Raw genomic sequence first — 26,721 nt, forward strand, 5'->3', positions numbered from 1 at the left:
TTGGTGTTCACCTGGCGGAGAATCTCACCTGGTCCCTCAACATCAGCTTCATAATAAAGAAAGCCCAGCAGCATCTCTACTTTCTGTGAAGGCTGAGGAAAGTCCATCTCCCACCCCCCACCATCCTCATCACATTCTATAGGGGTCTGCTCTCAGGATGAGGCTTTTCATTCCAGGACGAAGGAGATGTCTTCCTTTTTTAAACAAAGGGGCTTCCCTTCTTCCACCATCAACTCTGCTCTCAAATGCACCTCTCCCATTTCCCACACATCTGCCCTCACCCCATCCATCCACCACCCCACTCGGGATAGGGTTCCCCATGTCCTTACCTAACACCCCACCAGCCTCTGGGTCCAACATATAATTCTCCGTAACTTCCACCACCCCCAGCGGGTTCCCACTACCAAGCACAACTTTCCCTCTTACCCTCTTTCTGCTTTCCACAGGGATCGCTCCCTACGCGACTCCCTTGTCCATTCGTCCCCCCCATCCCTCCCCACCGACCTCCCTCCTGGCACTTATCCTTGTAAGCGGAACAAGTGCTACACCTGCCCTTACACTTCCTCCCTCACCACCATTCAGGGCCCCAGACAGTCCTTCCAGGTGAGGCGACACTTCACCTGTGAGTCGGCTGGTGTGATATACTGCGTCCGGTGCTCCCGGTGTGGCCTTTTATATATTGCTGAGACCCGACGCAGACTGGGAGACCGTTTCACTGAACACCTACACTCTGTCTGCCAGAGAAAGCAGGATCTCCCAGTGGCCACACATTTTAATTCCACGTCCCATTCCCATTCTGAGATGTCTATCCATGGCCTCCTCTACTGTCAAGATGAAGCCACATTCAGGTTGGAGGAACAACACCTTATATACCAGCTGGGTAGCCTCCAACCTGATGGCATGAACATTGACTTCTCTAACTTCCATTAATGCCCCTCCTCCCCCTCTTACCCCATCCCTGATATATTTAATTTTTTTCCCCCCTCCTTTTTTTTTCTCTCTTTCTGCCCATCACTCTGCCTGTTCTCCATCTCCCTCTGGTGCTCCCCTCCCCCTTTCTTTCTCCCTAGGCCTCCTGTCCCATGATCCTTTCCCTTCTCTAGCTCTGTATCACTTTCGCCAATCACGTTTCCAGCTCTCAGCTTCACCCCACCACCTCCAGTCTTCTCCAATCATTTTGCATTTTCCCCTCCCCCTCCTACTTTCAAATCTCTTACTATCTTTCCTTTCAGTGAGTCCTGATGAAGGATCTCGGCCCAAAACGTCGACAGTGCTTCTCCCTATAGATGCTGCCTTGCCTGCTGTGTTCCACCAGTATTTTGTGTGTGTTGCTTGAATTTCCAGCATCTGCAGATTTCCTCATGTGTCCTGTACTTAATACTTTGATTTATGAAGGCCAATGCGCCAAAAACTCTCTTTACAATCCTATCTACCTTTGATGCCACTTTCAAGGAATTATGAATCTATATTCCCAGATTCTTCTGTCCTACTGCACTCGTCAGTGCACTACCGATCACCATGTAGTTCCTAACCTGATTTATCTTCCCAATGTGCATTATCTTGCCTGCATTAAATTCCATTTGCCATTTGTCAACTGGTCCAGATTTTACTGTCTTGCTGTCCACTATACTCCCAATCTTGGTGTCATCTGCAATGTTGCTGATCCATTTTATTACATTACCATCCAGACAATTGATAGTTGACAAATGACACTGATCCCTGTGGCACACCATTAGCCATGTAGGCCTCCATTAGTCTCGATAGACCATGGATTTGTGCCTTGGAAAGTTTCCAGGGTGCAAGCCTGGGGAAGTTTTTTTTATGGAAGACCGGCAGTTGCCCAAGCTGCAAGTCTCCCCTCTCCACTGCACCGATGTTGTTCAAGGGAAGGGCAGTAGGACCCATACAGCTTGGCACCAGTGTCATTGAGAGCAATGTGTGGTTAAGTGCCTTGCTCAAGGACACACACGCAGCCTCAGCTGAGGCTCAAACTAGCGACCTTCAGATCACTAGACGAAAGCCTTAACCACTTGGCCACACGCCAACATGGGCATCCAATCAAAGTGGCAATCATCTACTGCCACTCTCTGGCTTCTCTGCTGAATCCCATTTACTACATCATCCTGAATGCCAAGCGACTGAACCTTCTTGACCAACCTCCCATGTGAGAACTTGTCAAAGGCCTTGATAAAATCTATGTAACATCCATTGCCTTGTCTTCATTAGCTTTCCTAGTAATGTCCTCAAAAATCCCTATAGGATTGGTTAGACATAACCTATCACACACAAAGTGATGTTGACTATCCATAATTAGTCCCTGCCCTTCCAACTACTTACATATCCAGTCCCTTAGAATACCTTCCAATAACTTACCCATTTATTTTATCATGCCCACCAGCCTATAATTTCCCAACTTATTCTTAGAGTCTGCCTTAAACAATGGAATGAAATTAGCTATACAGGTGGCCCCTGTTTTCTGAACATTTGCTTTATGACACCTTGGTTTTACGAAAGACCTACGTTAGTTAGTTGTTTTCGCTACCCAAAGAGTGTTTTCACTTTTTCAAGAAAAGGCAGTGCACGCTCCGAGCAGCCAAGCTCCTCCCCCAGAACTGCATTCTAGCCGGCATAGCTTAAACAATAAAGACATTTTTGCAAAAGTGGAATTTAAAGGTAGTTATGGGTGGATTGATCAGTTTTTGAGGCGACGGCAGCTTCAGAGCTTAAAGGTTACTGGAGAGAGCGCTTCTGCCAAGAGTGCTTGTGTGAGATTTTTGCTACGCTTGACAGTGCTGCAATGATTGCAGAAAAGTATTTCTACTTTATATAGGCTGTGTAGGTTTTATGTGTTATTTGGTATGATTTAAAAATAAATGGTTATTTTTTGGGTCTGGGAATGCTCTCAAATTTTTCCCATATAAATTGATGGTAATTGCTGCTTCGCTTTATGCCATTCCGGCTTACGAACCGTTTCGTAGGAATGCTCACCTTCGGGTAACAGGGGAAACCTGTACTCCAGTCATCCAGCACCTCACCTATGGCTCAGGATATTTTAACGATCTTTACCCATACATGGTCCATGACCTCACTGCTGTTTTCCCTCACTTCTATAGAAGTGTCTGTCTCCCAAGTAACTAGAGAAGCAAAATGAAATGAAGTACTTCACACTGATCTGGGTTGAACTCCATCTGCCACTTCTCAGCCCAGTTCTACATCCTATTGATGTCCCACTGTAACCTTTGACAACCTTCCAGACTATCCACAACACCTCCAACTTTTGTGTCATCAGCAAACTTCCTAACCCACCCTTCTACTTCCTCATCTAATGATGATACTAAATTGTGTGGAAGGGAGAAGGTGGTGGCTTGTTAGCAGTGTAGTAAGCAGACATCCCACCTCACCCGGAAGTTCCGGGAGTCTCCCGCATATTAATAGCGGCTCCCTGACGCCCGCAAATTATATTCAATATCCGGGAAATCGATTTTTTTTGAGAGCGAGAGAGAGAGAGAGCGCACCATGGTAGAGTGTTCCAAAAAACAGAAAATATAAAACGTACTTCACCCCAGACTACACTGAAGTGTACCCCTGCCTAATAGGGGTCAAAAATAATGACAGTGTTGCTCGCTGCACTGTTTGCAACAGTGACTTTTCTATTGCACATGGTGGGTTAAAATGTAAAAGACATGTTGAGGTGAGTTTAACAGGTGTCATTCGTTCATTAGCATAACTAACGTTATTTAAACTGGCTGGCTAGCTGCTAAGGAGCTACTCTATTGCAGACATCCCACCTCTCCCAGGATGTAATCTTTCTCAGCATCTTTGAATAAGGAAAAATGTCAAGCATAGTTCCCATTCCTGGTACAATCACAGAACTGGCCCTTCAGCCCAACTGGTCTATGCTAACCACAGCATCCTTCCAACTAGTGCCAGTTGCCTGCATTATGCCAATAACCTTCCAAGCTCTTGCCCTAAACAAATGCATCTTAAATGTTATAATTGCACCTGTCTCGACCACTACCTGTTGCAATTATTCCTGTAACTCGCTACCCACTGTGTAAAGAAGTTACCTGTCAGGTCCCTTTTAAATTCTCCTTCTTGGCATGTGTCTATACCCTTTAGATTCTCCAACTTTGGGGAAAAGACTATGTGTGTCCATCTTATCCATGCCCCTCATGATTTTGTAAACTTCTGTGAGGAACTTCTCCAAGGAATAAAGATCCAGAATGACCTACCGCTCTCTACACCTCGAGCCATCTAGTCCAGGCAGTATCCTTGTCAATCTGCATTCACTCCACCTTGACAATGTCTTTCCTGTAACAGGGTTACCAAAACTGTACACATACTCCAAGTGTGGTCTCACCAACAACTTACATGACTGCAGTGTAATGTTCACATTCTGAAACTTGATGATTTAACTGATGAAGGCCAGCATGCTAAACGTCTTTTCCATCATCCTGCTTTCAGCAAACTGTGCACTTTTCCTCCTCGGTCCCTCGTTTCAATGAAACCCATCAGTATCCTGCTAGTCACTCTGTCGGCCAGGGCCTGGTGTGATTGTCTAAAATGTATCACCTCACACTTATCTGAGCTGAAATCAATTTGTCATTCCTCAGCCCATCTCCCTAACTGATCAAGATCTCTGTAATTCATTGTAACTTTCTATACTATCAACAAGGCACCTCAATTTAGTATCATCAGCAAACTTGCTGATCATGCCTTATACATTCGTATCTGAATCATTTATGTTCTGTGCACAATGCAAACAGAGGTCCCAACACTGACACCTAAGGCACAGGCCTCCAGTGAGAGAATCAATCTTCAGTAATTATCCTCTGCTTCCTATCATTGAGCCAATTCTGAATATGCCTCATGAGCTTCCCCTGATCCCATGTGATCACATCTTCCAGATCAGCCTGCCACGTGGGACCTTGTTTAAAAATCTCCATATAGACAATATCCACTGCCCTACCATCATCTATCCTCTTACATCCTCTAAAAAACCCCAAATGAGTCGTCAGATATAGCCTCCCATACACAATCACCATGCTGTCTATTCCTGATCAGTCTTGACTAACTAAGTGATGGTAGGTTCTGCCCCTCAGTATTCTCTCCAGTGATTTCCCTACCACTAAAGTGAGGCTTCCAGCCTGTAGTTCCCTGGCTTGTCCTTGATACCCTTGAGCATATCCTGCTGCTTCCATTTGTGCAAGTCTACATAAATGAAACAAATTGGTAAGTGGGTTTATTATTGTCACATGACAAGGTACAGTGAAAGACATGTTTTGTATACAGGCAGTCCCCGGGTTACAAACGAGTTCCATTCTAGAGTCTGTCTTTAAGTCGGATTTGTATGTAAGTCGGAACAGGTACATCCGGTATTATTTAGCATCAGTTAGTCAAACGTTTGTATATTTCACCTTTCTATGCATATAAAACACTTAAGAAACGTATGTATTTCAATAATTAAACCACTGCGTTGCTTAATAATAATTGTAGCTTTCATCGGGGCAGGGCCTCTCACATGATCCATTATTCTCACTTTATCCTTTACCTGTATCCTTTAAAGTTGTTCCAATTGTTGACCGACCGTAGCCTAAAGCTTTTCCTTTTTTTTTGTAATTTATTTTTTTATTGAAGTTCATCATCAAACAAACATTTCTATAAGATGTATTTCAGACATTGTACATATATATCACAAATCTCCACAAAGTATTTATCTGAGGTAGACACTTATAGAAAAGAGTGGAAAGAAAAAACAAGCAAAAGGAAAGAACCATGTACAAGTAGGGAGTGATCTTTTTTTTTTACAACAGATTCATTGATTTGTGAGAATAAAATCAGTCCTATGAGGCATGATGTAGGTAAACCATTTTTCCCAGTATGAATCAAATTGTTCCAGCTTATGATTAACAGATGCTGTTATCTTCTCCATTTTGTAAATGTCCATTGTAATTTCCATCCATGTATTTAAAGTTGGGCTCTCCTGTAATAACCATTTCCTAGTAATAGTCTTTTTACCAGCCACCAACAGTATATTCATTAAATATTTATCTCTTTTCAACCATCCTTGAGGCACATATCCAAAATATATGGTCTTACTCTCTAAGGGTATTTCACATTTAAAGATGTCTTATAGGGCATTGTGTATCCCCCTCCAATAGTTTTTGATAACAGGGCTGTCCCAAAAAATACTTTCATTGATACCTCCATATTGTTGTCCATTCTTCCTCAGATATAATTATCCCTCCTTCCTTCTCCCATTTTGTTTTAATGTATGAAGTCGAATGTGTTTTAAGATTTGACAACCCCTTATACATGCTTGACATGATTCTACTACCATTATCTGAATTATATGCTTTTCTAAACAGCTCTATCAAGCATGTACTTGCCTTGGTTACATTTTTAAGCGTCTTATTAACATTGTCGCATCTGTAAATACCGATAAAGATCTTGTTTTTCTAATAAGTGTTTCTCTTTAAGCATTTCAAAACTGAACAGTATTCCTTCTTTCATTATGTTGCAAAGAACTGTTATTCCTTTAGCTGTCCAGTCCTTAAATCTAGCATCCAACATATTTGGTGTAAAATCCGAGTCATATGCACACCATTTAAGAATTGCAATATCTCCCTCAAGATTATATTCTTTTATAGTAGTTTTCCATATTTTAAGAGTCAATTTCACCCATGGGTTATCAATAATATTTGTGTACCTTTGCAGGTTGTTATCAGTCAAAATTGCTTGTATGGGGATGGGAAGTACCCGCTCCTCAATGTTTTTCCATTGAGCATCATATGATGGGTTGCACCAACATATCACAGCTCTCAACTGTGCTGCAAAATAATAATCTCTAAGAGAAGGTAGGCCCCATCCCCCCTTTTCCTTTGCTAATTGCAAAGTTTTGAGACGAACTCTAGGTCTTTTACCCTGCCAAATATACCTTGATAACATCTTGTTCCATTCATTGAATTGATATTGATTAATCTCTATTGGTAGGGTTTGAAAGAGATATAACAGTCTGGGCAGAATATTCATTTTAATAGACTCAATCCTTGAACTGAGACTGAAAAAAGGAATCAAGTTCCATCTTGCCACATCTTCCTTAATTTTTTTATATAAAGGCTGATAATTACATTCTGATAATTTTGCTAAATCTTTTGGCATAATGATGCCCAAATATTTGAAAGACTCTGTGTGCCATGCCCAGGGGTATCAACTTCCAATTTCTTTTGGTGGGCTATAGTAAGATGAAAGTAATTGGCTTTTCCAATGACCGATGGCATTTCACTTCTTTCCAATCGCTTTATTATTTCCACTTTATTTTCAATCGTGATCATTTTCTGTCAGCGGAACAGAAAGCTGCAGATTTTATGTTCTATCACTGAGCAGCAGTCTGATTGGCCTATCAGAGTTCTCTTTAGGAACCAGTTGACTTGATCAGCATTTCTGACCTGGCTATTGTTCACGATCGCACTTAATAAAAAAAATACAGGAGCAGCCGCGGGTTACTGGTCTTGTGCTGCTCTGGGTCCTAAAGTCCATCCTCACTGACAAAGGTTAAATGCGACAAGTGGGGGCAGTGCTGACTGGAAAGCGGGGGGGGGGGGGGGGGTGGTCAGGGTGAATCTTGCTAAGAAATATTTAAGCCAAATACAAAGTTACACACTCAACACAGTGTTAACGGTAATGACTTAAAATGGCAGACGGCATTCTCCTCCCTCCGTTCGTAAGTACGAATTGTCCGTAAGTCAGACGTTTGTAACTTGGGGAATGCCTGTATTGTCCATACAGATCAAATCATTACAATGGTACATTGAGGTAGTACTAGGTAAAACAGTAACAAGAATGCAGAACACAGTGGTTCAATCACAGAGATACAAGAATACATTCAAAAATGTATGCTTTTGATGTCATTAACTGTCATTTTCATGTAATTATGTTAGAGAAAGTAACATCTGATTTCTTCCTTTAATTCCATAACAGGCTATAATTGTAATTTATGGATTCCACCAACCTTATTTATTGAATGCCCATGTTTGTGCATTAGAAGATCGAAATTCATATAAGTACCAAATTCTAAAGGTGACTTTACAAGCACCTGCTCTGTTCTTCATAGCAGGAATCATATCTTTCATCTATTGTCCAGTGGTAAGTTTCGTTTTGTGGATCTATACATGACTGGTCAATCCGGAACCATATTTGAAAAGAATATTCCTGTAAATAAATTCAGGACTAATGGTACATGCGAATGCAGTAATTCAGTTGGTTACATTATGGTCTAGCACAAAAGTACATCATCTGCTGAAAGATGTTGGTTCCGATGATGTTGATGTACTGATTGATTTAGAAGAGCTAAATGCCCTGATGCCTCATTTGTTTTAACTCTCACAATTGACATTGTCGAATATGAGCAGAAAGCTCTTACAGTAAACTTATCAAAGAAAAATGTCATAATCAGACTAAGATGTTGAATGTTATGGGCTAGATTCATACCGCTTATCCTGGCAAAGTACAGATAATGAAATGTGTGAAGAGCTTTTCATATCTGTCTCTATACTATAGGTATATTGCCTTAGCACTGCATTTAATGAAATTTGATCAACAAATGATGCATCACCTTAGAGACTGAATAATTTGAAAGGAACAATTACTCTCATAATTTCTAAATCCTGTTTAGTAGAGTATAATATTCAAATTTGATTGAGAGCTGTCTTCTTGAGGCTTTTCTGGTAACCTCAGGAGCCAAAAAAAAATCTTTTACAGAAGATTGAAGTACTCAATTATGATAAGAATTCCGGCTTTATTGCCGTTTCATATACAGAGTTGTAATTAATTAGAGGTACAATGCAGAACAGGCCCTTTCACCCCAGTGAGCCATCCGGCAACCTACCTATTTAACCCTAATGCGGCTAATAACAGCCTACTAAGGGAGGAAAACAGAGCACACAGAGGAAACCCACATGCTCACAGGAAGGATGTACAAACTCCTTACAGACAGCGTTGGAATCGAACATCGAACTCTGAGCTCTAACGCTGCAAGCTGTAATAGCAACGCACTAGCCACTATCCCACCGTGGCTTTGCGGATTATTTTGGAATTTTGCATAGAATTGAGTATTTTCCTAGAGCGTGTAATTCCCTGACTAATTACCACCTGCATTCAAAAAGTTTTAATATGTTGTTAATTATATTGACTAGGCCATTATTAACTAGTTGCTCTATTACAGGACTGATAATGAAATTTCCCGAATACAGTGGTGGAATTTAAACTTCACAGTTTAGACATAATATCTGGGAAATTTAGTTCAGTTGATTAAATAATCTGGAGTAAGGAGACAGTTTCAGTGAAGGCAAACGTGAAACCAACACAGAGTCTTTAAAAGTTTTTTGGCTTGCTGCTAAGGAAGGTTTGAACTGTATTTGACTCCACACCAAGAGAATGTGGCTGATTCTGAACTAACCCTTGATATGGCCAGGTGAGCCACACAATTGTTAAAACTGTTGTATTGAAACATAATGAGTAAACTGACAGGCTACTCAACATGGATTTTGCACCAGACTCAGGCATAATAAAGGTACACTTAACCCACTCAATTCCACAATATCCTCCTTGCACTTCTGAAGTTTTATGTCTAAATTGAAAACGCTTTCCATGGCAAGTCATAGTTATAAATGTACAATCAACTATTTATGGTCTTCCATCATGGTTTCAGCAGGTGTAATAGAACATCTGTATATAGTTGGAAGGGGATTGCTCAGGGAATCCTGACTCCACACACATGAACTCTCTGTGGTACCAGTCAAAAATGATCAATAAACCCTCCTATTGATTACCAGATCCCTCAGCTAATGAAATAATATTCTTGCGTGTTGGCAGCAGCATTACAGGGGCAGCAAGGAAATAGACTATACTTGGATTTGGAGGACCGTCATCAAGAATGAACTGATGCTGCAGTCCTGAACAAGTAGCTGCAGACTGTACCTGCAGCATATGGTAGGGGAACTAATAGAAGGGGAAGAAAGTTCCTTGACAGGATTGGTAGTTTTTAAAATACTGCAAGATGATTGATATTTAATGAGCAGTTGTACTGAGAGAAACTAACTTTGCTTAAGTGGGCTCCCATAAAGGAACACTAGATTTATTTCTGCCATCAAATCGAGTGTCCTTTACAGAGTTCTGTGAAACATGTTCCATTAAAGGATTTCATTTCAAATGTATGCAGTAGTGACCATAGTTATAATGAATAAAAAAAGAATTGTACGCCCATACGTTCTTTACCACTACTCACACATCAAAGTATAAATTTAGCACTAACGATAATGTAACTTCCATATTACATTCAAATTCTAGTACATAGTTATGCATATTCATTGACCTATGTACAATGATGAAGTAAGAGATTATAATAGCCCAAATCTTCTATATAAAAAGCCAGCATTCTGTGAAGAACTGTTTTCACGGGGGACATCACGTGATGACGTAGGATCGAGATGTGGAAATCCAGCTCTCCCATAAAAAACCAGTAAAATAATGTTTAAGTGAAGAAAAGTTAGTAAATACTTTTTAAAAACTACTTATTCAGGATTGTCTTAAGATATGCCTCCTAAACAGAAGCAGAAGAAAACTACTACTTTGAAGACAACACAAGTTGGAAAAGAATCAAGGCCGGTCGCTATGAAAGAGCCTCTGGCTCAACTGCATTTTACCTCTGACGATACAGAACAGGAAACTGCAGTAACATCAACCGTTTCCAAAAAAAAAGAGCAACAGGAATTGCGCATGCGTGAAGGAAGGGGCATGCGCAAACACGAGCAACCCAAACTACAAATCCCAGCTATGATCGGAACTGAAAGTGAAGTGAAGATGATGTGGAATCAGATTCTCTGGATAAATCAGATGAAGATGAAGAGACAAACAAAGAAGAGCAACAGGAAGAGGTTGGAGGTGATGGAGACATAAGAAAAACTTTGGTGCAAATAATGCATGAATTAAAAGCATTAAAAGTAATTTTAAAAGATATTAAAAATATGAAGATTATGTTTGATAAAATGTTGAAAAGACAGGACAAAATGAACAAGACAATTAAAAACTTGGAAGAAACAATGGGAGACACCATTGATAGAGTGAATAAAATGGAAGATAATATTTCTGCCTGGACATCAGAAAGAAAACAGTTGTTGGAAAAAGTGGATGTGCTTGAAAATTTTAGCAGATGAAACAATATTAAGATTGTTGGACTTAAAGAAGGTATAGAGGGAGAGGATCCAATAATTTTTTTTCAAAAATGGATCCCGGAAATTTTGGAAATGGAAGAAGCAACCTAGTTAATTGAAATTGAAAGGGCTCACAGAGCCTTAAGACCTCAAGTTGATCAAAACCCACGATCAATCTTGATAAAATGCTTAAGATATCAAGATAAAGAAAAGATCCTGAAGGGGGCTGCCCAACGTGCCAGAAAGAGAAACGGGCCATTGATGATAGAAGGGAAAACAATTCTTTTCTATCCTGATATAAGTTATGACCTTTTGAAGAGAAAGAAGGAATTTAACCCAGCGAAAAAAGTTTTATGGGAAAAAAGGCTATAAATTTATATTGCTCCACCCGGCAACCCTGATAGTTTTTTTTTGGATGACGGAAAAAGAAGATTTTTTTACTGATTATCGGGATGCAGAAGTATTCGCACAAGAACTCCCAAATATTCGCTAATTACAGTCAAAGATTTAAAAGTGAAACGGATTAAAGATGAAGATAGGGATAGTGAGTGGAACTGATGGATGTTTAAGGACAGAAGAATATTTAAATATATTCTTAATTATATGATACAGGGGGAGAAAGGTTAAAATTTGAGAAATATTAATCGAGAGTAGTGATATTTTTTTCTTATATATACTTTTTTATGTTATGGGGGAGCTGGGGGAACTTCAGATCGATTGCTACGGGATTCACGTGTGTAATCATGGCAATTGCCATAACCCGTACAACGGAGGGGGGTAATGTTGTGTTTTTTTCATTCACAGCATTAGTAAGGGGGTATTTTGTTATTTTTTCTTTTTTTAAAATTTTTTTTATTAGTTTTTCAAAACATTTTACAAATTAAAAACCCCAAATCCCAATGAGGAGCATTAATACAGTGCAAAATTAAGCATACAATAACAATATGCTACAAAGGAAGAGAATTTAACAAACAAGCACCTAAATTAAAGACAAGTAAGCTTAGTGTCCTCCCCAAGCCCCACAACACAAGAAAAAAAACAACAACTCCAGACCGACCACAACACAATATAGAGAGTATAAGTCAGGACAGTCAAACTCCCAGTCTGTGAATACACTTAGCAACAGAGGATAATAATGCCTACTACCAGAAAAAAAAGGGAGCTGAAAGCAAGGGACCGAAAAGAAAAAAAAAACCCTAGTCAAGAGGAAGGTTCTGAAAGTACTCGATAAAAGATCCCCAGACCTTATGGAACTTTAGATCCGAATTAAGAACTGAATAATGAATTTTTTCGAGGTCCAAGCAGGCCATAATGTCGTTAAGCCATTGCGCATGAGTGGGCGGGGCAACATCTCTCCATCTAAGGAGGATCAAGCGTCTAGCCAGGAGAGAGGCAAAGGATAGTATTCGGCATTTGGTCGGACCCAGACATAAATCTGTCTCGCCCCAAAAACCGAACAGAGCAATTAAGGGGTTAGGTTCTAGGTGCTGATTCAGAATACCCTATAATGTAGTGAAGACATCTTTCCAGAATTTCTCCAAGCTAGGACAGAACCAGTACATATGGATGAGAGAGGCCACGCCCCTCTTGCATTTATCACAGAGTGGACTAATGCCAGGGTAGAATCGAGATAGTTTAGTTTTAGACATATGGGCTCTATGAACAATCTTAAACTGTAAAAGGCAATGGCGAGCACAAAGTGAGGTTGAGTTAACCGATTTGAGAACTGAGTCCCAGGTCTCCTCGGATAAGGAGATATTTAAATCCTGCTCCCAGGCCATTTTAATTTTATCCACAGGGGCCCGTCGTAAGGCTGCTAGTTTATCTCGGATAATTGATATTAAACCTTTACCTATTGGATTAATGGAGAGAAATAGGTCCATAGCATTTTTCGCAGGCATTTCAGGAAAGTTAGGAATTAAAGGAGCAATAAAGTGTCGGATTTGGAGATATCTGAAAAAATGAGCGTTAGGCAGGTTGAACTTAACAGAGCTGCTGAAAAGAAGCAAAACGATTATCAATGAAAAGATCTTCAAAATGTATAATGCCCTTCCTATACCAAACATGGAATGCTGAATCGTACGTAGTAGGTAAAAAAAGGTGATTATGTGCGACAGGACTAGAAACGGAAAACCCCTGGAAACCATAGCATTTCCTGAACTGAGCCCATATACGCAAAGTGTGTCTAACAAGAGGATTAGCTATTGATCTGGGCAGACTACTAGGGAGTGCAGAGATAGATAATTCTTTAGTGGAGCTCAACTCCATTGCCACCCAGTTAGGGCCCTCGGGTTGGCCGTGGAAGAAAGACCAGAAGGTAGCACAACGTATATTAGCTGCCCAGTAATATAAGCGAAAGTTAGGTAAAGCCATGCCACCCTCTTTTTTAGATTTTTGGAGGTGGATTTTATTAATTCTAGAGCGCTTATTCTGCCACAGATATGACAAAATAATAGAGTCTAAGGAATCAAAAAAAGATTTAGGAATAAAAATTGGGATAGATTGAAATAAGTATAAAAATTTGGGGAGAACATACATTTTAGCAACATTAATACGACCTACCAAAGACATAGATAGAGGTGACCATTGTACCAGACTCTGTTTTATAGCATATGAAAGATTGACAAAGTTTTCACGAAAGAGATCTTTAAACTTCCTTGTGACTGTAATTCCAAGATAAGTAAATTGATTATGGACTACTTTAAAAGGGAGATCACAAAATATTAGTTCTTGTGCTTCTTTATTAATTGGGAAAAGTTGTTATTTTTTTCTTTATAATCTATTTCTCTTTTACCTTTTTTTGCCTGGACAATCGGGGGGGTGGGGGGGGGGTGAGACACATAGCAACATGAAGAATTTTAAAAAGATTCCCCAAGGTACTATGAAAGTTGAAAGATTAGGTATTATTATAGATTGGAGTAATCCTGTTAAAAATAATGTCTAATTTACTGAATTTTTAAAGTTTTAATGTTAATGGGCTTAATGGACCGGTGAAAAGAAAAAGAATTTTAACATATATTAAGAAAATGAAAATAAATGTAGCTTTTTTACAAGAAACACACTTAACAGAGATAGAATATCAGAAATTAAAGAGAGATTGGGTCGGAAATGTTATCGCAGCTTCATTTAACTCAAAGGCGAGGGGAGTTGCAATTTTGGTTAATAAAACTTTACCAATTAAATTACAAAATGTATTAATTGATTCTGTGGGGAGATATATAATTATACATTGTCAAATTTTTTCAGAACTATGGACTCTTATGAATATTTATGCACCAAATGAAAATGATGTAAAATTGATACAAGAGGCCTTTTTGAATTTGGCTGATGCATATGACAAAATATTAATAGGTGGAGATTTTAATTTTTGTTTAGACCCAGTTTTAGATAGATCAACAAAGGTTGTTACAAAATCAAAAGTAGCAAAATTAACTTTAACATTGATGAAAGATTTAAATTTGATTGATATATGGAGAAGAATTAATCCAAAAGAAAGAGATTATTCATTTTTTTCTATTATCAATGAATATTCAAGACAGAGTGAAAAATATGGAATATAAAGCAAGAATATTGACAGATCATTCCCCTTTGATAATGTCAATGATAATGATGGATAAAGAGGAATCGATTTACAGATGGAGATTTAATTCAATATTAGTAAAATGTCAAGATTTTTGTGATTGCATGAACAAGCAGATTCAGTTTTTTTTAGATACAAATTTACATTCAGTTGATGATAAATTTATAGTATGGGAAGCAATGAAGGCATATTTGAGAGGTCAGATAATAAGTTATACTTCTAAAATTAAGAAGGAATATATAGTAGAAACAGATCAATTGGAGAAAGAGATTACAAAATTAGAAAAAGAATCTCAAAGATATATGACAGAAGAAAAAAGAAGACAACTTGTTAACAAGAAGTTACAATATAATACACTTCAGACATACCGAACAGAAAAAGCAATTATGAGAACTAAACAGAGATATTACAAACTAGGTAAAAGATCACACAAGGTTCTTGCTTGGCAGTTAAAAACAGACTAGACTTCCAAAACGATAAATGCAATTAGAACAAGTGTAAATAAAATTACTTATAAACCTTTAGAAATTAATGAAATTTTAAAGAATTTTTATTCTGAACTGTATCAATCAGAATCACAAAATGATAATGTTGAGATAGAAAGGTTTTTATCTCAAATAATTCTTCCAAAATTGAGTTCAGAAGAACAGAAGGGATTAGATATGCCTTTTACATTAAAAGAGGTCAAAGAAGCTCTAGGATCACTTCAGAGTAATAAATCCCCAGGAGTAGATGGTTTTCTGCCTGAATTTTACAAAAAGTTTAAAGATTTACTAATTCCTCCTTTTATGGAGTTAAGACGCCAAGCGGAAAGAATGCATAAACTTCCAGAATCTTTTTCGACAGCTATTTTAATAGTATTGCCAAAAAAAGACAGAGATCTTTTAAAGCCAACATCATATAGACCTATTTCTTTGTTGAACACCGACTATAAAATAATAGCAAAAATTTTATCTAATAGATTATCTAAATACTTACCAAAATTAATACATATGGATCAAACAGGATTTATCAAAAATAGACAATCGGCAGATAATGTAACTCGATTACTTAGTATAATTCATCTGGCACAAAAGAGGGAGGAAATGAGTGTGGGAGTTGCTTTGGATACAGAAAAAGCATTTGATAGATTGGAATGGGATTTTTTATTTAAGGTACTGGAAAAGTATGGGTTAGGAAAATCTTTTATAAAATGGATTAAAACCTTAAATACTAATCCCAAAGCTAAAGTAATGACAAATGGTCAAATTTCAACATCATTTCAGTTAACAAGGTCAACTAGACAAGGTTGTCCATTATCACCTGCTTTGTGTTGGCGATAGAACCATTAGCTGAATTAATTAGAACAGACCCAGATATTATGGGTTTCAGAGTTAACCAGGAGGAATATAAGATTAATTAATTTGCTGACGATGTTTTGCTTTATTTAACAAACCCATTGTATTCGCTGCGTAAATTATCTTCTAGATTGGAAGAATATGGGAAAACATCAGGCTACAAAATAAATTGGGATAAAAGTGAAATTCTACCCCTTACTAAAGGAGATTATAGTCAATGTCAATTAATAACTCAATTTAGATGGCCGATAAATGGTATAAAATATTTAGGTTTAAGAGTTGATAATGATATAAAGAATTTATATAAATTAAATTATTTACCATTATTGAAAAAAATTCAAGAAGATCTTGATAAATAGATGATGTTACCAATAACATTAGTAGGCAGAGTAAATGCTGTAAAAATGAATGTATTCCCTAGATTACAATATTTATTCCTAACACTACCAATACAATTACCGCAGAAGTTTTTTCAAGAGTTAAATAAATGTGTGAAGAAGTTCCTTTGGAAAGGTAAGATGTCAAGAATATCGTTGGAAAAATTGACATGGAAATTTGACCTAGGAGGGTTACAAATTCCAAACTTTAAAAATTATTATAAAGCAAATCAACTTAGATTTATTGCATCTTTTTTTGATGAAGATAAACCGGCATGGATTAGAATAGAAGTAGATAAAATAGGAGAAAACATACCAGAAGATTTTATATTTAAGTGGGAATCTAAATGGATATGGGAAAAGAAAGAATCTCCTATATTAAAACATTTGATTGATTTATGGAATAAGATAAATGTTGATGATGAGATAAAGAAATCTTTATTAGCAAAAAGACCTTTAAGTCAAAATAAACTTATTCCTTTTACAATGGTAACCAACTTTTATACAACTGGTTTCAAAAAGGGATTAGATATATAGGAGATTGTTTTGAAGGAGGTATATTAATGTCATTTGATCAATTAAAGAATGAATATAAAATATCAAACAACACTTTTTTTGTTATTTCCAATTAAGGGCTTATTTAAGAGATAAATTGGGTCAAACAAAGTTATTGCCGAAACCTAATGAAAATAGAAATTTTAATTCAAAAAGGAAAAATTAAAAAAATTATTTCTTGTATGTATAGTTTGATTCAAAAGCAGGCAATTAAACAAGGAATTCATAAGTCAAGACAAAAATGGGAAACTGATTTGAATATTAAAATTGAAGGAACAAATTGGTCAAGACTATGTCTTGACAGTATGACAAATACAAAAAATGTCCGGCTAAGACTAGTGCAATATAATTTTTTACATCATTTATATATTACACCACAAAAAATAAATAAATTAAACCCGAATTTATCTGATCAATGCTTCTGATGTAATCAAGAAATTGATACGTTTTTACACTCTACTTGGTCTTGTTTTAAAATTCAACCTTTTTGGACAAATTTAAGAGTTTTACTGGAACAAATTATTGGAATACAATTTCCACATAATCCAACATTATTTTTACTAGGTGATATTGAAGGGATAAAATCGAAATCCAAATTGAATAAATATCAGAAAGAATTCATAAAAATTGTATTGGCAGTGGCCAAAAAGGCTATTGCAGTTACTTGGAAATCGGATTCATACTTAAGTATAGATCGTTGGAAGAATGAAATTTTTAGCTGCATTCCACTTGAAAAAATTACTTATAATTTAAGAGATAAATATGAAATATTTCTGAAAATTTGGTGTCCTTATTTACAAAAGAGAGGATTAAATATATAGGTGCTCTGAAGATAAAATTATTGGTTATCTGAGGAAAGAAATAAATATACAAATTAAAGCTATTATGAACTCCATGGAGCGTGTGGGGATCTTCCGATATCCAGGCCTTCCTTCCTTCCTTCCTTCCTTCCTCCCTCCCTCCCTCCTTCCTTCCTCCTTCCCTCCTTCCTTCCTTCCTTCCTTCCCCCCTTCCTTTTTTTTCTGTAGGGATATGTTGGGGGGGATTAAGGGGAGGGGGGAAGGGTTGATAATTTTTTTCTTTCTGTAACCTATTTAAAAATTTATTTAAAACAAGAACTGTTTTCACTTCAAAAGTTCAAAGTACATTTATTATCAAAATATGTATGCATTAAACAACCCTTAGATTCTTATTCCCACAGACAGCCACAAAACACAGAAATATCATGGAACCCATTCAAAGAAAACAAACACACAATATGCAAAAAAAAAGAACAATTTGCACTGATGGCAAAAAAATTATCAAACAAACACAGAATATAAAACATCAAACCACAGAGTCCTTGAAACAGTCTAACAATGTTCAGTTTAGTTCAGCTCATTTCAGTTTAGTGTTGTGTTGTTCATTGACTCAGTCTGCCACAATCAAAGCTGCAATAAAAAAGGGAGTAACTGGAGACCTAAGATTTTGGCACCATTCTCTGGAGACACTGAGCAAGAGCGAGAGGGTGAGACCAGTTAAATGCAAGCACTTTCCTCCACGGCAGCAAGCGAGAGAGAGAGAGAAAGACTGGTCAAACACAGTACCTTCCTCTGGCAGAAGCGAGCAAGATGGAGAAAGAGACCAGTCCATCAAATGAGGCATCTTCGTCTGGTAGTGAGTGAGAGGGAGAGAGAGAGACTGGTAAAACACTGGCTGATGACGCTGAACACCCACTTGCCTTCTGCTTTCATCCTCATTGACTTCAATCTTGCTCACCATTTTAATCAGTGAGAAATAAAGTCAATCATGGGTTCACACTCCATCTCCACTCTGCACAGTCTGCACCAAACTCCTTCAGAGACAGCAGAGTGCCAGATCACTCAATCAGACAAAAAAATCAAACCATCAAAATGTGAATCTCAGGTTCCAACCACACACAGCTTAGTAGTAGAATCATATTTGAAAGAAGAAGAAATAAACGAAATAGTTTCATGAACTGATGGACATTGCAGTTTGTCGCATTGTTCACTGGTGCCATATTCCCTTGTAGATATACATACGTTTGGGATTCTCGCACAACTGCATGTAAACACAGGAAAATTGATTTCCTGCACAGTTAATGGCTACTGACCATGTTCTGTGGCTAACACTCATTAAATCCAGTGGTGAACCACAAATCTGCTTTTATCCAACTTATGATGGAAAAGCTTCCTGCAGAATCTAAAGTGATACTTTTGGCCAGCATAGTCATCATGGTGCGCAATGAATTGGTATGGCATAGGAATTTGATCCTGTCATCTGTTGCTGTTTGTGTGGTGTTTGCACATTGTTCTGCTTAGCACTGGCAAGGATCCTGTGGTGAAATAATAAGCAAGGTTCCATATATTTCTGTGTTTCATTTTTAATAGTCTTTACATGTGTGCTTGTAAGTGAGAGGCATATTCAGAAACAGTCTTGTGTCCTCACAAACAATCTTTTTGATATTTGGTAAATGCAAGGCCAAGACAGCCAAATGCCAAAGGAATGTTATGTGAGGAACATTAGGATAAACAATAGGCAGACTTAGACAGTGTAAGAGCTTGCCAGTTAAGTCTGACATGCTTCCCAGATGAAATTTGTGCCATAGGATCCCTCCAAGCTAGGCTGTATTTTATTGGCCAGGTGGTGTAATGAGCTAAATAGCTCCTCTATGCTGTATGACTAAACTTTGTTTTTTCTCATGTAAATTAAATTACCACAGGTATCTTTTTCTGCATTGTGGTGTGATCTCACATTGATTTGATTATTGAAACATTATTCTTCGCAGGCATATGTAGTGCTTGCACTTGTCATCTTTCTCCCGTACGTTACTCAGATTACACAGTGGTGTGGAAACAAAATAAAGGGTGAGTATTTGAAATGTTAAGATCGTGCAAAGTCTGTTTCTGGCATTCCTGGTGTTTTTATAGCTCTATAATCATATTTAGAAACTGAAGTTTTAAGGAAGTGCAACCAGAAGCTGCTTGTCCATTCCTCCCGTTTCTTGTCAATGTCAGAAGGTAATCAATGTAGTAGTCATGGAGAGTTTACAACTAAAATGCTGTCATTCTTTTGAGAAATATAGTGTTGTGGTAAGAAGTAGTAGGCCAATAGTTCAAGCATAAGCCAAGGGAATACAAATTTTAGATCAGTTTTAATGAAGAATTTGTGATTAAGTACTCAGATTGCAAAAATACATTGTGGCAAAAATAAAAAGTATGTTAAAAAAGTTTGTTTATGCATCTTGTTTTCCTTCCAAGGTCGAAAAGAAATACAAAGAGTGCTATTTTACACGTTTCATCCGAATGAGCCGCTGAGCAAAGAGCGAGTAGAAGCTTTTAGTGATGGAGTGTATGCTATTGTTGCAACTCTTCTTATCTTAGATATATGGTGAGCTATGTATCTACATTGTGTGCATCATTAGAGTTTTCAACCACTTAACCATATTTTACTTTCTTAGCTGGTTCTTTGCTGGTGTGTTGCTATATTATAGAAACCTTTAACGGATTAATCACCCAAATTTAACACTGAACAGTGATTCCTAACATTGCTAACCCCAATTTCATTAGAAATGGAAGGAAAAAGGTACTGAAGTACTCTTTTGCATTTGCTATCACCTTCCGTGGGCTGGATTGCTCTGAATCTGATCTGCTTACCCTGCCCACTAACCACCAACTCCACCCCCCCCCACCTCCCAAACTCCTGTGCTTTTCCCAGAGCTGCATAAGCCATTTATGGCTTTGTAATATCATGTGACTTGGATTCCTAGCTGCCTTGTCATTCCAGAGTGGGTCATGGTGGCAACTAGGCCACAGGTGATGGATACTGAAACTCAGCTTTGGAATGTCCTGGTAGCCTTTCAACATTTTACAGCTGTCAAAGGCCTTTTAAACTGCTTTTAAATATCTCTGACTGTCAGTCACTTAAGAATAAGTCAAATAAAATTAAGTATTTTAGAACTAAAAACAAAAAAATTGTTTTAAAAAGCTCAAAACGACTAGAAATTAAACAAAAAATAATAAACACGAACAAATCGTTTGCTTTCTTAATTAAGGTCGATCATTTTTAGTGTAATGCCAGATTATTACCAGAACAGGATATGAGATTCACTGGTATGTGAACAACAGATCATCTCCAATTTCCATGTGGTAATACTCAGCCGTAGAAGTCAAATACATGCTGAGCCATGAATTTGTTCTTGCAATGATTCTGCAGAGAATTATTGACCATAATCTAACATAGTGATTTACTCATGCAGTATTCTGATCTATTCAGTCAAATTTTAAAAAGTCATTGTTTTACTTTTTTAGCTGTGTTTAATAACTGATAATATTTTAAGCCCTCTTTAAAATTAAAATGTGGTAAAGTTGTTTTTTGAGAGTCATGGATTTTAATAGATCATAGACAATTAATAGCAATTGTATTATGAGCTAAGGAACAGCTATCCGAAAGTAGAGAATTCATAACATTCTACTCTATAACTGAGCCTCAGGACCCATACAAACCAAATTCAGGAACAGTTATTCCCTTCAACCGTTAGGCTTTTGAACCAAAGGGGATAACTTCACTCAACTTTATTTGCCCCGTCACTGAACTGTTGCTATAACCTATGGACTCACTTTCAAGGACTCCTAGTCTCATGTTCTCAGTATTTATTGGTTTTTTTTTGTTATATATTTGCACTGTTTGTTGTCTTTAGCACACTGGTTGTCCACACTGTTGGTGTGGTCCATCGATTGTTATGGTTGTTGGATTTACTGAGAATGCCCACAAGAAAATGGATCTTCTGGTTGTACATGGTGACATGTACGTTCTTTGATAATAAATTTACTTTCAATTTTGAATTATGTGATGAGTAGCAGTGTTAAATTGCCTCAGTGATTCAGGGAGGCTTTGTGACCGACTAGTCTGAGGACAAGAAAGAATAGTTAACCATTAACAAGTATGTCATACATGTTCAGCCAATAATGAACAAGGGTATCTTGGGAATTAGCCACCTTGATTAGACATTTTTAGAGGAATCTTAGTTTGATCCTACAGGTAGAAAGTGAACAAAGCTTCAAAGGTAGAAAGAAAGAACAGAAGTAAAATCTTCTTGTGGGTACATCGAAATATTAAACATCCAACTGTTATGTAAACCAGGATCATGGAATCAAAACATATACATTTAAATTAAAGAAACTGTACAGTATTCAGTTTCCTTTTCCTGGAATTATTCTGGCCTTATTGCTTTTAGAAGTATTTCCTGCAATTAAATCAGCATTGCCATTTAATATTTAACGTAGCTGAAAGGAATGTTTCAATAAAAGTGGGTTAATGATTTTGAAAGGGTGGTATAATAATGAGAGCTTTATAGGAGAAGAGAGTGATTTTATTTAGTGATTACTGTTCATTTCCCAGTGGTTGTTGAAGCCAACTTTGAACAGTTGCTACTTGTGTGAAAAAGGTAACCCAATAATGTTGATTGCTAAGACATCCAGGATTTTTATGCAGTGAGGATGGAGGAGAAGCAAGACGTATTCAAGTTGTGATAATTCATAATGGAATTTTGAGAGCCAAGTGTTATCCCTGCTGCTCTTGTCTGTATGGTTGTCTGAGTCTGCAGGTTTGAGAAGTACTACGACAGTTGGCAGTTTACTATAAACTATTCCATATGTAATGCTGGCTGTAGCCACAGGAAGCTTGCATAAAGTATTAAATGGAGGGGTGCTGATCAACTTGTAGATAGCATCAAGCTCCTTGCGTGCAGTAGCAGCTACATCTGATTACTCAGTGGAGAGTTCGTGGTGGAGAAAGAAGCTGGCTCAGTTGCCACAGCATTTGAATGAGTTTGTGATTTATTGATCACCGTCAGGATATCAATATTGTAGGATTCCGCAATGGCAGTGCCAATGAATTTGAAGACAAGGCCAGTATTAGATGAGTCATGATTTTATAGGCTAAGCTGCTCCTCATCTTTCCACTATTAAGTATAATCATGACTGACTATTTATTAAGTAGTAGTGGTGTCTAAATTATATAGTAAGGTAACTCTTTTACAAATTGTTATCTTTCAGACTCAAGTGATTTGCTCTCCACCCACTACACATTCCAGCATTTTAAAACACATAGGAGGTTTGCATCTCTCATTTCTCCCCACTGTGGATCTGTATTCACTCCCTAATATAATCCATTAAATTTAAAACTGTAACAAGAAACACGTAGCTGAGTGACTCAGTGGGTCAGGCAGCATCTGTTGTGGCAGTGGGATAGTCAGCAATTCTGTTGGAAACCCTGTATCAGGACTTAGTGTGTAAAGGGGAGGTAGCTAGTGAAAAGATTGACTGGGACGAGGCATGAACTGGCAAGTGATGGATGAAATAACACACGCAAAATGCTGGAGAAACCCTTCAGCAGGACTGGAGAAGGATTTTGGCCCAAAACATCGACTGTTTACTCTTTTCCATAGATGCTGCCTGGCCTGCTGAGTTCCTCCAACATTTTACGTGTGTTGCTCAGATTTCCAGCATTTGTAGATTTTCTCTTCAGTGATAGATGGATACAGGAAAGGTGGGACTGGTGGGTAGCTGATGAAGAAGGGAAGGGTGGAAATAGCAACAGAAGCTAGATGGCAATTAGTGGAGGTAATAAAGGGTTACAAATTATGGAATTTGATAGACTACCTCGCTCCACTGCCCTCTTCACCTGAATCTACCAGTGGCTTGCCAGCTCCAGTTTCACTCCTCCCCTCACCTCGTTATACTGGTTATCTTCCCTTTACACACTGCCATGATGCAGAGTCTTGATCCACAACATCAACCAACCTTTGACTCCAGAAATGCTGCCTGACCTACTGAGTTCTTCTAGCAGCTTTTTTTTTTTAAATTTGGGATAGATTCTAGTATCTACAGTCTCTTATGTCTCAAATTTAAAACTCTCATGATCTATAAATCAATCCATAAGCTATACATATATACGGCCAGATTTGGGAACAGCTTCTTTCCAACTGTGATCAGACTGCTGAACAGATCCTGACCGGGATCTGGGCCATACCTTCCAAATATCTGGACCTAACTTGCACTACCGTACTTTTCCTTTTCTATTTTCTAATTATGATTTATGATTTAAATTTTTATTATTTTTACTTTGATTTGTACTTAAGGGAGCGCGAAGTGCAGAAACAAATATCACTGTGATGATTGTACGCTCTAGTATCAATTGTGTGGTAACAATAAAGTATTTGTATTTGTACATCTTTTCCTCAATGGAATTGCTTTAATGCTGACCTTCTGAACCATGTCTTCCTTCCGTGATGGCAAAGCTTTTAGCTACATCGATGTTCTCATTCCAGCTTGATCTCTAAGTTCATTTATTTTGCTACTTTTCACATTATCTTTTAAAATTGGCTCATAACATAGTATTTTGTGAATAAGTCATGTGTTAGCTTTTCAGATCTATATTTCTACTTCTTCCTTTTCTGCCTTTTCTTAATTTTATTGGCAAGAAAGGAGATCTTTTATGATAAATGCAAAGAGTAACTGTGAATTCATGTATTAGCTAAAGTGATGGTCATGGCACTAATGGACTGAGTTTTCTTGTAACATTATTGACACATTGTTGTTTCAGTGAGGACAATGTTCCCGAATCTAAAGAAGTTGCAGATAAGTTCCATGGTAAACTCTTCGCGGCACTTAGTGAGTATGGTCCGGAATTTTTAGCATATTTTGGTTCATTTGTGACTGTTGGCCTTCTTTGGTTTGTGCATCATTCACTCTTTCTCTACATCACTAAGACAACAAGACTAATGGGCCTTCTGAATACTCTCTCTCTCGCTTTCATTGGTGGACTTCCATTGGCCTTTAGGCTCACTCAAGAATTTGCTGCCAAGTCGCGCAATGAAATTGAGGCCATTCAAATTAATTGCGTTATAATTTTTCTTGCAAGTCTTTTTCAGTTTGCAATATGGATTGTAGCACTTTACAATGAAAAGGAAACCTTGCATCGCCATATCCGTTATGGAGGCAAAGAGCATACATTTATGTTTGCCAAGCTTTCACTTTATCCTTCTGTTGCATTTGTTACATTCTGCTTGACATATATTTTAAGTAGGTTTAGCACACAAATTTTCCATTTGATGCAAATTGTTGTTCCCTTTGCATTTGTTCTTTTACGAATCATTGTCCGAATTACTCTAATTATTGTGAAATGGTTATTTAATCGATTAAAACCAAGGACATCAGTGTTGAAAGAGGAAGAAGAATGTGCCGTCTCTGTGAGTGAGTGAGAATTAAGAAAAGCAGTGTTGCAGTGCATACAACATGGAAATGTTAATTTGGTTGAAAATGTTCTTAAACATATTTGAACTTGGTAATAATTTCCCTCATTATTTTGTTCACAAAACATGTTAATACCTCAAAACTCAAAGTGAAATTTTAAAACTCAAATGTCATTGTATAACACAGTTATGTGGCAACATAGATGATAAAAAATGTTGTAAAATTACATTCCTTGTATATCCAAATAATGTTATTTATTTTGTATCTAATTTTTGTCTAAATATTTTACATGCACCATTTTGTGTAAAAAAAAAGGATTTTAATAATTCAGCAATGGTGTAGTTTCAGTGTCATTATTACCATAACAATATTTCTGTGCAATTTTCAATTTTCTGTATTATGTCAAGTTTCATTTTTGTCCTTTTGCTTAACATGAAACAATTTTCAATTTTTTTAATATTGCATTTTTCTAAAACAACTACAATATTATCTCAGTGACAATTTTACTGTATGCAAGTCAGTAATACTGAAGAAATAAGTTGTTTTAACAATTGATATGTTTTTAAGTATAGAACATTCCAGATAGACTCCTTCACCCTGTGACAATAATTTTCTGAAATAACAGATTTATGTTCCACAGATAAGTCCTTCCATCTTCATGCCTTTTCACAGAATCTGTTATATTTCAAATGATCACCTCCAACAGCATAACTGATTTTGCTGTTATAGCAGTTATTATAAAAGGCCTACAAATAAGTTATAGCATGAAGTAATATTTTGAATAAACTGGGAAAAATCATTGTATAGTAGAATGGAAATATGTAAAATTCTGCAGTACCTCTTAACCTTTGTCTTAGAAGTCTTCAAATTTATCAGTTGTTAAATAGTCATCTTATTCTTTGTCCATGTTGAACTTTTGTAGTGTTTATTGTCAGGTTCTGATTGTTCTAGAATCTGGAAATTTAAGACTACAATGTAAGTGAACAGTTATGGCTTTAAATAAATTATGCTCATCATATAGTGTTGTTTTCATTTCCTTCAAAAGTAATTGGATATAGTCCTTTATTGAGATTGTCACATGAGACGGCCTACAGAGAGGAGGTGGAAGAGATCGAGGCCTGGTGCCAGGCAAATAACCTCTTCGTCAATGTCAACAAGATAAAGGAGATGGTTATAGACTTCAGGAGAGCTCGCACCACTCACACTCTTCTTTACATTAGCAGCACAGCAGTAGAAATTGTGAGTAGTTACAATCTCTTGAGAAGGCACACCCTGCACAACCTCTCATGGTCCCAGGACGTATCCCACCCAATCAGGAAGGCTAATTCATGCCTCTGCTTTCTGAGGAGGCTGAAGAGAGCTGCATAATGCACATCTATACTCTCATCCTTCTACAGATGCACAGTA

General features: G+C 37.4%; 1 protein-coding gene across 1 annotated transcript in view; it reads left to right on the forward strand.

Annotated features, from left to right (window-relative positions):
* Positions 1-26,332, forward strand: part of tmem175 (transmembrane protein 175) — a 45,008-nt gene extending 18,676 nt beyond the window's left edge. Inside the window, exons 7-10 of the mRNA XM_073065236.1 lie at positions 7,981-8,145; positions 19,848-19,926; positions 20,320-20,449; positions 24,665-26,332. Of these exons, the coding sequence (XP_072921337.1) occupies positions 7,981-8,145; positions 19,848-19,926; positions 20,320-20,449; positions 24,665-25,322 (1,032 nt within the window). The 3' untranslated portion in view covers positions 25,323-26,332. The remainder of the gene's footprint in view (positions 1-7,980; positions 8,146-19,847; positions 19,927-20,319; positions 20,450-24,664) is intronic.
* Positions 26,333-26,721: the final 389 nt, after the last annotated feature.

Source organism: Hemitrygon akajei, chromosome 13 (assembly GCF_048418815.1).
Source record: "Hemitrygon akajei chromosome 13, sHemAka1.3, whole genome shotgun sequence".
Classification (NCBI taxonomy): domain Eukaryota; kingdom Metazoa; phylum Chordata; class Chondrichthyes; order Myliobatiformes; family Dasyatidae; genus Hemitrygon; species Hemitrygon akajei.